This window comes from Tursiops truncatus, chromosome 8 (genome assembly GCF_011762595.2).
Source record: "Tursiops truncatus isolate mTurTru1 chromosome 8, mTurTru1.mat.Y, whole genome shotgun sequence".
Lineage (NCBI taxonomy): Eukaryota > Metazoa > Chordata > Mammalia > Artiodactyla > Delphinidae > Tursiops > Tursiops truncatus.
In genome coordinates, this window is record NC_047041.1 from 12758937 (window position 1) to 12771617 (window position 12681).

General features: G+C 48.5%; 1 protein-coding gene across 18 annotated transcripts in view; it reads right to left on the reverse strand.

Annotated features, from left to right (window-relative positions):
* Positions 1-12681, reverse strand: part of POU2F3 (POU class 2 homeobox 3) — an 83499-nt gene that overhangs the window by 44561 nt on the left and 26257 nt on the right. For 10 of the 18 annotated variants that reach the window (XM_019941758.3, XM_019941756.3, XM_019941757.3 and 7 more), the window contains one exon: positions 8462-8496. The exons of 2 other annotated variants lie outside the window; for them this stretch is intronic. In XM_019941758.3, coding sequence (XP_019797317.2) covers positions 8462-8496 — 35 coding nt within the window. Of the gene's footprint in view, positions 1-6181; positions 6376-8461; positions 8497-9563; positions 9679-10358; positions 10427-12681 lie in introns of those variants that run through there. 6 more of the 18 variants (XM_073808085.1, XM_073808081.1, XM_073808083.1 and 3 more) reach the window with 5 other exon arrangements.

Here is a 12681-nt window from a genome sequence, read left to right on the forward strand (position 1 = left end):
ATTGTACATTTTTTAAAGGGTATCTCCTAAAAGCAATATTTTATTGCGCTCCTCTCCTCTTGTTTGACAAAGATATAAGAGCTATGTTTTGATGTCCACTCTACATTTTTTGTCCATCTAGGCTTTCTGGTAGAATTATCCACTATCTTTGTCATTACTTTGTCTCTATAATTTTATTGTTAAATGATTTTTATAGCAATGTTTCCTAGGGTAGCCGTGTCACTTTCTTTTTGGCGATAAAAACACTCTAAAAACAAACAAACAAAAACCAACCCAGTCCCCCCTGCAGCTCTATCTGTCAGGCTCCTGTATCTATTTTTTTCAACTGCTTTGGTACCTTGGAGGGGGAAGGAAGAAGGATGTTATACATCAACACTCTAAAACCCAACCCTACTGCTTAGGGTTGAGCAAAATGTGGCTTGCTGGCTCTACACCCTCTTCTCTTAGTCTTCCCATCCACCCTCAATAATCCTGCCTCAACCCGGAAGTACAGGACCAGAAGAAGGATCTTGCAGCAGAGGGAAACAAGCCTCAGAGGATCAAGAGTTTCGCCATCCTTAATTCTCATCCTCCAAGGTCTTTCACAGGGAGGTCTCAGAGTCTCCCGCCAGCTTATGGGGCCAACTACCCCTGGCTCTACACGCCTGCCTGGCTTTCCTAGACTCACTGAACCAGCCCCATCAGGACTGTTACAGTGCAGGGGCCCTCCCTCCCCTCCGCAGCCTCTGCTGCATTTTCTTCCCACCAGCTGGGAGCTCCCGTGGGCAGGGACCACGTTCTACTCCCCTCTGACCCCTCACAGCTAGACACAGGTTTGTGCAACTAAACGGTCAAATGTGGTCAATTAATTCCCTCCCTTGTCCTCTGGCGCTCAGCTACTGTGGTGCCGGCCCTCCTGGGGCTGCTCCCTGGGTGCCTGGGGGAGGGGTTCACTATGTCTTCACTGCAGACCTTCACTTGAGAGTCTGGTCCTGCCTCCCCTGTGTCTCCATCACGCGCCTCCCCGGAGAAGCCTCTCCATCGTTCAGAATCCTCAGAGACCTTTCCTTAGTCTGAATTTTGTTGATTTTAGAGAAGATGTCCCACTGAGCTGATTAAACACTACAATCAACGCATGCCGGGAGCAGCCAGAATCCGTGGGACTGACATATATACACTAATATGTATAAAATAGATAACTAATAAGAACTTGCTGTATAAAAAATAAATAAAATAAAATTCAAAAAAAACACAAAAGAATCCGTGGTAGCTCACAGTCATGAAAACGGCGAAGGAAAATCCCATTTGATTCAAAACCAAACGCTCTATGGGAGCACAGTGGGACCACTGCTCTGGACTAGCTGGACGGGTTCCCGAGAGAGGGACTGGAGGGCTGAATGTTGCGGCCGCAGGAGAGCTGAGAATGCTGCCAGGCCTGGGGCTGAGATAGAATCCCAGGCCACTGGGTCTCAGTTTTGGGGGTAGGAAGCTCAGGGAGAGAGACACCTGCCAGCTTGCTTCAGACTCTCTTCTGGCCTCAGAGAACTTTTGTGAAGACTTCTAGCAAGACTTAGCTTTCAACAGCATAGGTGGAGACATCGCTCTGATGGGTCTGGTGGACATCCACAGCCCTGGATGACGAGGAGCCCAGAAGTCACCGGCACAGAGCAGGGCAAGGCTCCCCAGGTGTGCATCTGTCACTGTGGACTCTCCAAGCCCCTTTAAGCCAATGATACTTCCTAGTGTTCTTCTGAAGTTAGCTGTTGGTTGAAAGAGCAGGAAATGGGGACTTCCCTGGTGGTGCAGTGGTTCAGAGTCTGCCTGCCAACTCAGGGGACATGGGTTCGATCCCTGATCTGGGAAGATCCCACATGCCATGGAGCAACTAAGCCTGTGCACCACAACTACTGAGCCTGCGCTCTGGAGCCTGTGAGCCACAACTACTGAGCCCGCAGGCCACAACTACTGAAGCCCACACGCCTAGAGCCCATGATCTGCAACAAGAGAAGCCACCACAATGAGAAGCCAGCGCACCACAACAAAGAGAGTAGCCCCCGCTCACCAGAGCTAGAGAAAGCCTGAGCTCAGCAACGAAGACCCAATGCAGCCAAAAAAAAAAAGAGCAGGAAATGGAAGTGGAGAAACTCTGTGAACAGGAGGCTGTCCCTCAGGCTCCTGACTTCACCCACAGGGCACTCAGCCTTTCCTCCCTCCCTTCCTCCCAGAAGAGCCCTTCTTTTCTTCTAGGCTAAACCCTGCACCCATGTTCTCTCTTTTCTGTCTCCTCTATGGCATCTCCTATCTCTCCCCAGGCCCACAACCCACCAAAGTCTCCCTCATCCCCAAAACCTTCCCTTCACACTGTCTCCATTTTCAGCCAACATCTGCATCCCTTTATCATCCCACTCCTTGAAACGGAATTCTGCAGTCCTCGTCTCCATCATTTCCTAACTTCTCCTTACCTCTCGACAACAGCAATCTGGCTTCTGCTCTCACCACAGATGCTAGAGATGCTATGATGAGGCCACCAGTGTTCACCTCACTGCCAAACCGTGGCCACTTCCAGGCTGGGGCTCTACAATATCTCTGCGTGCTGTGATGCTGTCTGCTATCCCACCTTCATATGAAAGTCTCTCCTTTGTGGGTGTGGTTCTCCTCCCATCCCTTTAACCACTCCTTCTTGGTCTCATCTATGGGTGCCCATTCCTCAGCCTGTCCCCTACATGTTCCTTGTCTCCAGGTCTGCCCTGGGTTCTCATCCCAGTCTGTGCACCTTCCCTATAGGTGACCTCACTCCCTCCCATCACTTCGGTTAACACGATTCGATGGTGACTCCTCAGTATGCATCCTGACCTGACTGCTGGGCTCCAGGTCCAAATTTCTCATCACGTATTGAGCGCCTGTTGTCCATTATCTGCCCTTCGTCCTCTTCCCATCATCTGGACAAACTGGCTGGACCTCCCGTTCTCTTGATCTCTGGTTACAGTCCCACTAACGCTCAGTATCCCAAGCTAGAAACCTAAGAATCCTGCTGGACCCTTCCCCTTCCTTAGCTGTCCATATCCAAACTGTTGACAAAATCCTCCTGATTTTATACCCAAAATCTCTCTCAAATCTGAGTCTCTCCATGCTTTCCTGACACAGGAATAATAATAGCAAATACCTATACAGTTTACACGTTCTAGACATTGTCTAAGAGATATACACGCGCACGCGCACACGCACACATACACACACATGCTAACAACAGCCCTGTGAGATAGGTACCATTATTATCCCCACCTGTAAGATGAGGAGACCGAGGAACACAGAAGTTGAAGAACTTGCCCAAGGTCACACCGCCAGGTAGTGCCAAGCCCAGGAGTCAAACCCAGGTCGTCTGGCTCTAAGTCTGTGTGCTTAATCCCTCTCTTTGGCATTGCCAACTCCTCCTACCACAATGGCATCCCATCAGGCCTCTCTTGCATCAGTGCATCATTCATCCTTCCTTCCCTCCGCACCCACACCACCTTCTAAGGCTCTTCCATTAAATCAAACTAGTTATGCTTGAAAATGCCCACAGGATAAATCTAAACTTCTTGGGAATTCCCTGGCGGTCCAGTGGTTAGGGCTTTGCGCTTTCCCTGCCGAGGGCCCGGGTTCAATTCCTGATCGGGGAACTAAGATGCCACAAGCCATACAGCACAGCCAAATTAACAAATAAATAAATAAACTTCTTTGCTGGGTGTTCAAAAGTCTGCACAATCCGGCCCAGCCTCATCTTCCACCATCACATCCCATGCTGACCTTCTCACAGTTCCCTTTTACATAGTGAGGCTTCACCCTTACTGTCTCCTATGCCTGGAATATTCTTGCCTCCCCTCTCTGCCCGTCAGTCAAACCCCCTTCTCTTCCCTTGTCAACCGCTTCAACACCATCTCTTTGGTGACATCCTTGGGCACTATCTCAAAGCTCAGTACTCTTACGTCTCTTACAGAATGCACTGCAGAGTTCATTGCCATTTATTTTCTTACCAGTGACACACTCTCTCCAGCTCTTAGGAAAGACTAAATATTCAAAGAGTGAATGTTTGGCCCTAGATCCAACCTGCTGGGCCCTCCTGTCTCTGCCCCTTGAATTTCAAAAGATTCTTTTCGCTGGATCACACAAGATCATAAAGGCTGGAAAGATTCCATGTGACATATTTCTCCTCACTCTCTACAGCTCAGGGTGAAGAAATGGACACTCTCTTCCCCATTTCTCTTCAAAGAAAAACATGAAAGGAAAGTGGAAGCAAAACCAAACAGAATATGGCATGAGAATATTGATGGGACCATAACGTACAGACTGCCGGGGCCTTAGCAATCATCTCAAGCAAACGTCTTCCTTTTATTCACGAGGACACTAAGGCCCAGAAAGAGGAAGAGGACTGTGCAGGGTGGAAACAGCACCGGCACCCAGGACCTCTGATTCCCTGTCCAGGGATCTGGCCTTGTTCGGTTGCCTCCCAACTCTGTCTTAAGCTTTCCTGGGGACTGAGGGCTGGCCCTGTTTCTGGGTCTCTGGGTCAGCTCACAATTATCTCCCAAACAGGCTCAGGCTGCTTTCCTGGGACCAGGAAGTTAAGAGGCTCATCATGAAACCTCATGATGAGGCAGCGTCCTTCGCTCATGCAACCTTAGGACAGCAGTGCGCCCAGAGCCTGGCTGCAATTCCCAGCTGCACCGCCTGGCTTGGGGCCTTCCAATGTGAGCCTCACCAAGGGCAGCGACTCATCCTTTGCTCTCCTGCGTCTGCCACCCCGTCTCTGTATCAGACACAGAGGCCGCGCCTACACAACACTCCTTCTTCCCCTCCCCGCTCCCTGCACCTCCCACTTCCTCCCAGTTAGTCATGGTGAGGTCACACCCAGCCGCTGGCTCCCAGGCCTCTCTCTAAGGACGATGTGTATGTTCAGGAAGAGGGGGGTTGAGAGACTGCAGAGGAGGAGGCTGCAAGGCATCATGGGAGAAATGAGCTCTGGAGTCAAAGAGATGTGGGTTCAAGTCCTGGCTCTGCCAGCTGACCAATCGGAGTGACCTTCAGCAGATTGCTTAACCTCTCAAATCCTTTGCCTAATCAGGTGGGGCTGCCTGGGAGGCAGTTTCCTTACCTGTCTAAGGGGGATAGTAACACTTGGTATACAGTGAGAATCAGATGAGATAAAGTGACAAAAGCACTTTACCCAGGGGCTCGGGGTCGCCAACTTTGGTTTACTTCCCTTGTTATGAAGCACGAGGGTATCACTGTCAGTGCAAGGGCCTGAGAAATCCTGGCGCCCACCTGCAGGCCCGCAAGTGAACTGGTGAGAGTGTGAGGGTGTGGGCCTTGGTATCTGAGGCATCCGAGAGACAGTGAGAGGGAGCGAGGAGGGCCTTGGGGAGGGCGTGGACATGTGTGCTTGTGCACAGAGAAGAGCTCCAGTCTAAGTGTGTAAATGAGCGTGACCAGCTGAGCCTCTCTTCCTCCCAAATTCCAACCTCTTTAAAGAAAAGATCTTTGTGTCTGTTCTCGTCAGTAATGAGAAATCCAAAAAGCCTTCCCAGGGGAGGGTGGAACTGCCCCCTTCCCACGAGGCTCATCAAAGGGAAGTGAACGCTAGTGAGGCCCTCCCCTGACAGAAGCCAGGAAACTTTCTCCCAACTGGTGGGGAAACCATACCCCAAAGGATGTTCAAAGGGTCGGGGCCTCTCTGTAGGCTGCTGGGGCCAGAGGGGCTGTCCCTAGCCTTGTCCTAAGCACGAGGGTTTCCCAAGCTCTAGAAAGATCACACAGGCAGCCAAACCCACCGGGCCTGTGGAGCGGGCCACCTCCGGGCTGGGCTGGTGCCACCACGTCTTGGTGTGGGATGGGCTCCTCCACGTGCATCTCGTCCAAGGGACTATGAGAGGCGGACCCTGGGCTGGGACCCTCGGAAAGCACAGGCAACAGGCCGCGTCCCAACCTGCCGAGGGCTCCTTCAGGGTCACTCAGTCCTCGGGAATGTCCTCCATCCTCCTGCCCTGGAAACAAACCTGGCCAAACTATCCCTTAGCTGAGAATCTGTCTCATCTTTAAAGACCCTGAGAGAGAAGCTGATGCCACAGTCTCCCTCCCTTGGTAGCTTTTCCATTGTGTGATAAGCCACATTGGCTGCAAGTCCTTCCTCGTAGCTCACCTAGATGTGTCTTTAACTGAAGCCTACCTCTGTCTTAGGTCTTGAGGGAAGAGGGAGAGTAGCTGGCCTCCACGTGTTAGCAAACTTCCCCAATGGACACAATTGCAGAAGTTGCCTAAGAGGTTTTGGGTTAGGACTCCAGATTGTTCCTCTCCAACCGTGAAGGATGTACCCAGAGTTAAAAGCCTTTCAGGAAATGTTGGTAGGGACTTCAAATCACTCTACAGATCAAGGAGGAGAAGAACATATGTCTGAGTTTGACCTCCACCCCTGACTTGCTTCTAAACTTGGACTCTGGATATGAGTGGGAAGGACCCCTAGTGAGTATCAAATGTATCCCCAAATTGGGGCTGTCTTTCCTTCCCCCTGGCTGTCTCCTTCTCTAGCCCATTCTTCTCTGCTTGACAAACTCTACTGACTCTTCAGAGCTAGAATCAAATATCACCTCCTCCGTGAAGCCTGCCCTGAGCTACCGGGAAGAATGAAGTATTCTCATTTCTGTTTGACACCATGCTTTTTACACTCCTTCAATAAAGCATGAATGAGATTTTATTATAATTATCCACTCAAGAGTTTCTCTCTCCCCTCCCCTCTCCCTCTCCCTCTATCTCTATCTCCCCCACTCCTCAATCTAGACTGTGAGCTCCTCCAGGGAAGAGATCATGTCTTAATTTTCTTTGTATTCCCACATCTGGCACAGTACATGTTCCCTCCCCCACCCCAAATTTATGAAATAAATTAATTTTTCAGCTGAGAAAACTCATACTAAAATTATTAAGTGACTTGACCAAACTTATACAGCTAGCTGGTGGCCCAAACAGGACCCAAACCCAGGCTTTCTGACTTTGTTTCTAATTCTCACGTCTCTGCCTCACTCTAGGGCCCAGTGTTGCTTCCTGCTTGTCTCCAGTTTAGACTTTGTCCCCCCAATGAACCCTCCCACCATCTGCCTCTGACATCACACCTTGTCTTCGCCCTCAGCCCCCAATCTTCCCATCAGCCTCTAACTTCAATGGGAAGGTCCTCTCTTCATTCACCCTCCTCTTTACACATCCAGATCTATCCATCCTTCAATCCATCCAACACCACCTTCCCCTGCCTGAAACCCTCCCCGACTAACTTGAACTCCACCCAGCTTGTTCCTTTAAAGGCGCCCACCTTGTATCTCCATTGTCCCACTGAGCTGGGTTACACCCTCCTTCCAGAGCTCTTTTTGTCCTGGCTCCCCTGTTTTGTCCTCTATCTTCTTTTAAATCGGGAGTTCCTTTGGCTATTTACAATAGCCAGGACTTGGAAGAAACCTAAGTGTCCATCGACAGATGAATGGATAAAGAAGATGTGGCACATATATACAATGGAATACTACTCAGCCATAAAAAGAAATGAAACTGAGTTATTTGTAGTGAGGTGGATGGACCTAGAGTCTGTCATACAGAGTGAAGTAAATCAGAAAGAGAAAAACAAATATCGTATGCTAACACATATATATGGAATCTAAAAAAAAAAAAAATGGTCATGAAGAACCTAGGGGCAAGATGGGAATAAAGACGTAGACCTACCGAAAATGGACTTGAGGACACGGGGAGGGGGAAGGGTAAGCTGGGACAAAGTGAGAGAGTGGCATGGATGTATATACACTACCAAATGTAAGGTAGATAGCTAGTGGGAAGCAGCCGCATAGCACAGGGAGATCAGCTTGGTGCTTTGTGACCACCTAGAGGGGTGGGATAGGGAGGGTGGGAGAGAGGGAGACGCAAGAGGGAAGAGATATGGGGACATATGTATATGTATAACTGATTATCTTTGTTGTAAAGCAGAAACTGACACACGATTGTAAAGCAATTATACTTCAATAAAAATGTTAGAAGTAAATGAATAAATAAATAAATCAGGAGTTCCCTGAGGAACCCAACCCTCCATCTTTTGCACCTCCACAAATTCCTCTACACATAGTCAGGCCATGCAAACAGACTTGCCCAAGAGGCAACTCAAGCTGAGCTTTGATGGGAAAAGAGTTGTGGTCTTAGATTCCAGACCACATCCAGCCTACAGATAATCCTAAATAGGGCTGCGCTGTCAGTACTCTTTTGAGGACATCATGAAGAGGTGACCCCAATGTTGGATTGTGGATTGGGGGAGAGGTTGGATGCAAAAGCCCTTGAAAGACACCTTTCAATTCTGAGACCTATGAGTCTATGAATAAACACCCTCAAACTTCCCTTAATCTTCTTTGTGTCCCCACACCTAACATAGTATGAATGACCCCCAAAATTTATAGAATAAAGGTTTTCTTCTGAATGTCCTTACCTGCCTGTTGAAATCTAAGCCGTTTCGATCATTTCCTGGAAGAGATTAAAAAATAAAAAACATTAATAGCTAGCAGGATTGGAAGAGACTGAAAGTTAGTGGAAAATAGGATGTTGGGATGGGCTTATCTTTATTTTGAAAAAGAACAAAATGCCTGCCCTATGGCCAGAATCTTCTTGCTTATCCTGTTTCCTGGAAAAGTCTTTGGAAAATCTCCTTCAGGAAGGTAGGTAACCAGGGAAAGGGGAGATTGACTTGTCCAAGGTCACATAGGGTCTAACTGAGATTAGAACTTGCCACACCAGATTGCTTCTGCCAAATGCCCTCAGACAGAAGCTGTGATACATGCTGTAATGGAAAAGCAAGGAATGGCCGGCCACAAATCCTAAAGGAATTGCCCGAAGGCAGGAAGGCCTCCCGCTATCCCAGCCCTCCAGCATTGATGACACCTAAATCATGTCAGGTAGATGAGTGTCACCCCTGTTTCCACCCACCCCCAACTTTCATTCTTGGTTTTATTCATCTTTTTCCCTTTATAATAAATGTTGGGTTGAAAAAGTAAATGTGTGCTTAATAGAGAAAACTTTTTGATACAGAAAAAGTAAAAAGTAGCAGAAAAATCCATCTGCAGAGAGGCAGCTGCAATTAATATTTTTGTATATTTTATGGTCTTTTTTATGCTTGTTTTTCCTCATTGACATATATCGCTCTGTATAGATTTTTTTTTTTACTCAATTTTTTTTTTTTTTGCGGTACGTGGGCCTCTCACTGTTGTGGCCTCTCCCGTTGCGGAGCACAGGCTCCGGACGCGCAGGCTCGGCAGCCATGGCTCACGGGCCCAGCCGCTCCACGGCATGTGGGATCTTCCCAGACCGGGGCACGAACCCGTGTCCCCTGCATCGGCAGGCGGACTCTCAACTACTGCGCCACCAGGGAAGCCCTGTATAGATTTTTTACCCTGCATTTTCCAGTGAGCGTCATAATCTTTCTCCTACACTATTAAGGAACGTCATAAATCTTTCTCCTATGTTTGCAAAGATCATTTTTAATGGCTCCATAATATTCCATTTATGGAGATACCAAAATCTGCTTAAACATATACCTGTTATTAGGGAAATTGCTTCCATTCTTTGCTATAATTATATTTCCTATTCATACAGCTTTTCAGGGCAGGAGCTGCCAAACAATCTTCCTTTGTGCCCCATGGATTATTGGCTCTATAATGGCAAGAAAATGATATTAAATACCACCCAGAGCCTAGCACTAGGCTTAGTATATAATAGGAGCTCAAGTTATATTGGTTGAATGAATGAATAAATGAACATGTGAATGAATTCAGAACTTTCAATCAGAGAATTCTTCTGCTTTCCATCGGTTCTTCAATAGCTTTGGAATGAAGTCCAAATTTCTTAGTATAACATATAATTCCCTGTATGACCTGGTTTCTGCCTACCTTCCCTGCTTTGTCTGCTGCCTCTCATGATCTCACCTCCCTCCCTCCCACGTACCCTGTGCTCCAGACTCATGGAAAGCTCGCTCATGTCCACACGCGCCACACCTCTCCCGTTTCCACACCTCCACGCACTGTTCCCTTCCACAGAGTTGGTCCCCCTTCTCTCTGGTCCTTCAGGCTTCTCTACCAGCCGCATGGCACATGTCATGTAACTCTTTATTTGTCTGCATGCTTCTCTCTCCCTCTAGTCTCTGAATTCCCTGAAAACTAGGAGGATGACATTCATTTTTCTCCTCGATGGCCACCACAGTTCCTAACATGGGGCAGAGGCTCAAGAAACACCTGACAGATGAGTGAATGGGGTCCAGGAGAATCCTCTGGAGCCTTAACCTAAGGCCCCTTCCCTCTGCTCTGTTCTAAACAACGGGTAAGTGAAGCCCTTGCCTGTATGATTGGTTGTGAAGCGTCTCCGAGAGCAGCTGGGCCAGCAAGATGACAGCAGAAGTTGAGGGCTCCAGGATTCCGAGAAAGAGGAAATTCGTGAGACGGGAAGTCCTCTTTGAATAGCAGCCTGATTTTGAGACTAACAAAGACTAAATAGATAATCTGTGAGGGGAGTTAAGATGGGAAGGGCCCACAGACTGAAAATAGCGTGTGTGTGTGTGTGTGTGTGTGTGTGTGTGTGTGTGTGTGTGTGTGTGTAGACTTAAAGATAAAATTGCTTTTATATTAAAAATTATTTCATGACATTGTAAAGGTGGCCTAGTAAGGAGTGATTTTAAAATTGGACCAAAAAGCAAATTCATTCATTCCACAAGTATTTGCTAAATACACTCTCTATACCAGGCACTGTTCTAGGCACTGGAAATATAATACTGGAAAAGATAGACAGAAGTCCTTGACCACACGGAGCTTCTTTTCTAGTTGAGGAGACATGAAAGGAATAAGAAAACAAATATATAATTTCATTTAGAGAGAGTTACTATGAAGAGCAATAATACATGGTCAGGGGAAGAGTGTGTCAGAGGCTGTCCATAAGCAGGGTGGTCTGGGGAAGATCACTCCAGACAGAGGGATCGGGACCTGAGGGAGGCAAGAACAGGCTTGCCTGCTGAGGAACAGTGACGAGGCCAGCAAGGCTGGAGACATGTGGATGGGTGTGACCAGGGGAAAGATGCCGTGGGTCTGGCAGGCGGGTTGTGCTGAAGACTTCAGCTTTCATGCCAAGGACGTTGGGAAGTGATCAGAGGGTTTTGAGCAGAGGAGTGACATGATTTGACTTAAGTGTTTACACCTGCGGTGATCAGCTGTAGGGATGAGCAAGGAGGAAGGGAGAACAACCAGGAGGTTATCGCAGTGGGTCAGATGAGAGGGAGCAGTGTGCAGGATAGAAGGGCAGCCGTGCAGGTAGTGAGAAGGACCTGGATTTTGAATTGATAGCTGACAGGGCCAGCTGATGGCTGCAAGGAGTGGTGCAAGGGAAGGAGAGACAGGATGATTCCTAGGGTTGGGCTTTCTCCATGGAGTGAGTGGTGGAGTCATTCCCCAAGATGGGGGTGACTCAGGGAGGAGCTGGCTGGCGGTATAAAATCAAAAGCTATGTTCTGGGACGTGTTAACTTTGAGATGCCAGTTAAAGATCCCAGGAGAGACAGGGAAAGGAGTTTGGACTCAGGCTAGGTGTCAGGTCAGAAGTACAGGGTGGGTAGTTTTCAGCTTATCGGTGGTATTTAAAGCCATAGGACTTGATGAGTTTACAAAGGAACTGAGTCCAGATGAAGGAGAGTAAAAGGGTCAAGGTTGGGAATGATGGGGAAGGGCCAGCAAAGGAGACTAAGAAAGAGTGGGCACTCAGGTAGGAGGAAGACCAGGCAGGTATGGCGTCTGGAAGGCAAGAGAAGGTGTAATATCATTACCTCCAGAAGAGGTAATAACATACATGTGAATGAGACCTAGAAAGGGGGAGAAACCTTGAGGGCCAAAACAGTCTATCCTGGAGAGGTCATCGGGATTGTGAACAATTAAGAAGTCTTTACTTTCGATATCTGCGGATGCCGTCAGAGTGTTTTTTGTGAGATCCACAAAACGCAAACGATAAGCAAACAGCGCGCGGAGATTAATTTTAAAACCCACCAGCCAACAAGAGAACAATTTCTCTTGTCCAGGAGTTTCTCCAGGGTCTTTCTCCAGAGGTCTCTCCCCTTGAGGACGCACCTGCTGCGCCTGGAGCCTGAACATGGAGTCTCCCCTTCTCATCAAACTCATCCTGGCCTGCATCGGTATCATGACCTAGTCCTCCTGGAGTCCCAGGCTGACTGAATGGCTGGACTGGAGGGACCCAGGCCAGCCAGGCCTCCCAGGAGACAGACCCCTTTACTCTGGGGCAGCAGAGAGTGGCACTAGCTCAGCACTGGGAACTGAATAAAGGTTCAGTCCCCCAAAGTGACTTCACCTCCGATTCTGATTCCACTGCTAAGCAGGTCAGAGTATTCTCAGGAGACATGGCTTCCCCCGGCTGGGGAGAAGGAACTCAGAGCATCTGGGGGCCTAGGTGGAGACACCATGACGTAGTCTAATACAGGCGCTAGTTCATTTCTGATGACACTGTTGATTCTCTCTCCAGATCTGGCTGAGGGGAAACGGCCTCAGCCCTCATTTTAATGCTGCTTCTTCCTGCTTCTCTCCCATGTTCATGGACCTTGTTCCACCTGGCACCTCTCCCCACCCAGCCTACAGGAAAGGCCTGGGAGGCGGTGCCTGGCAACTCT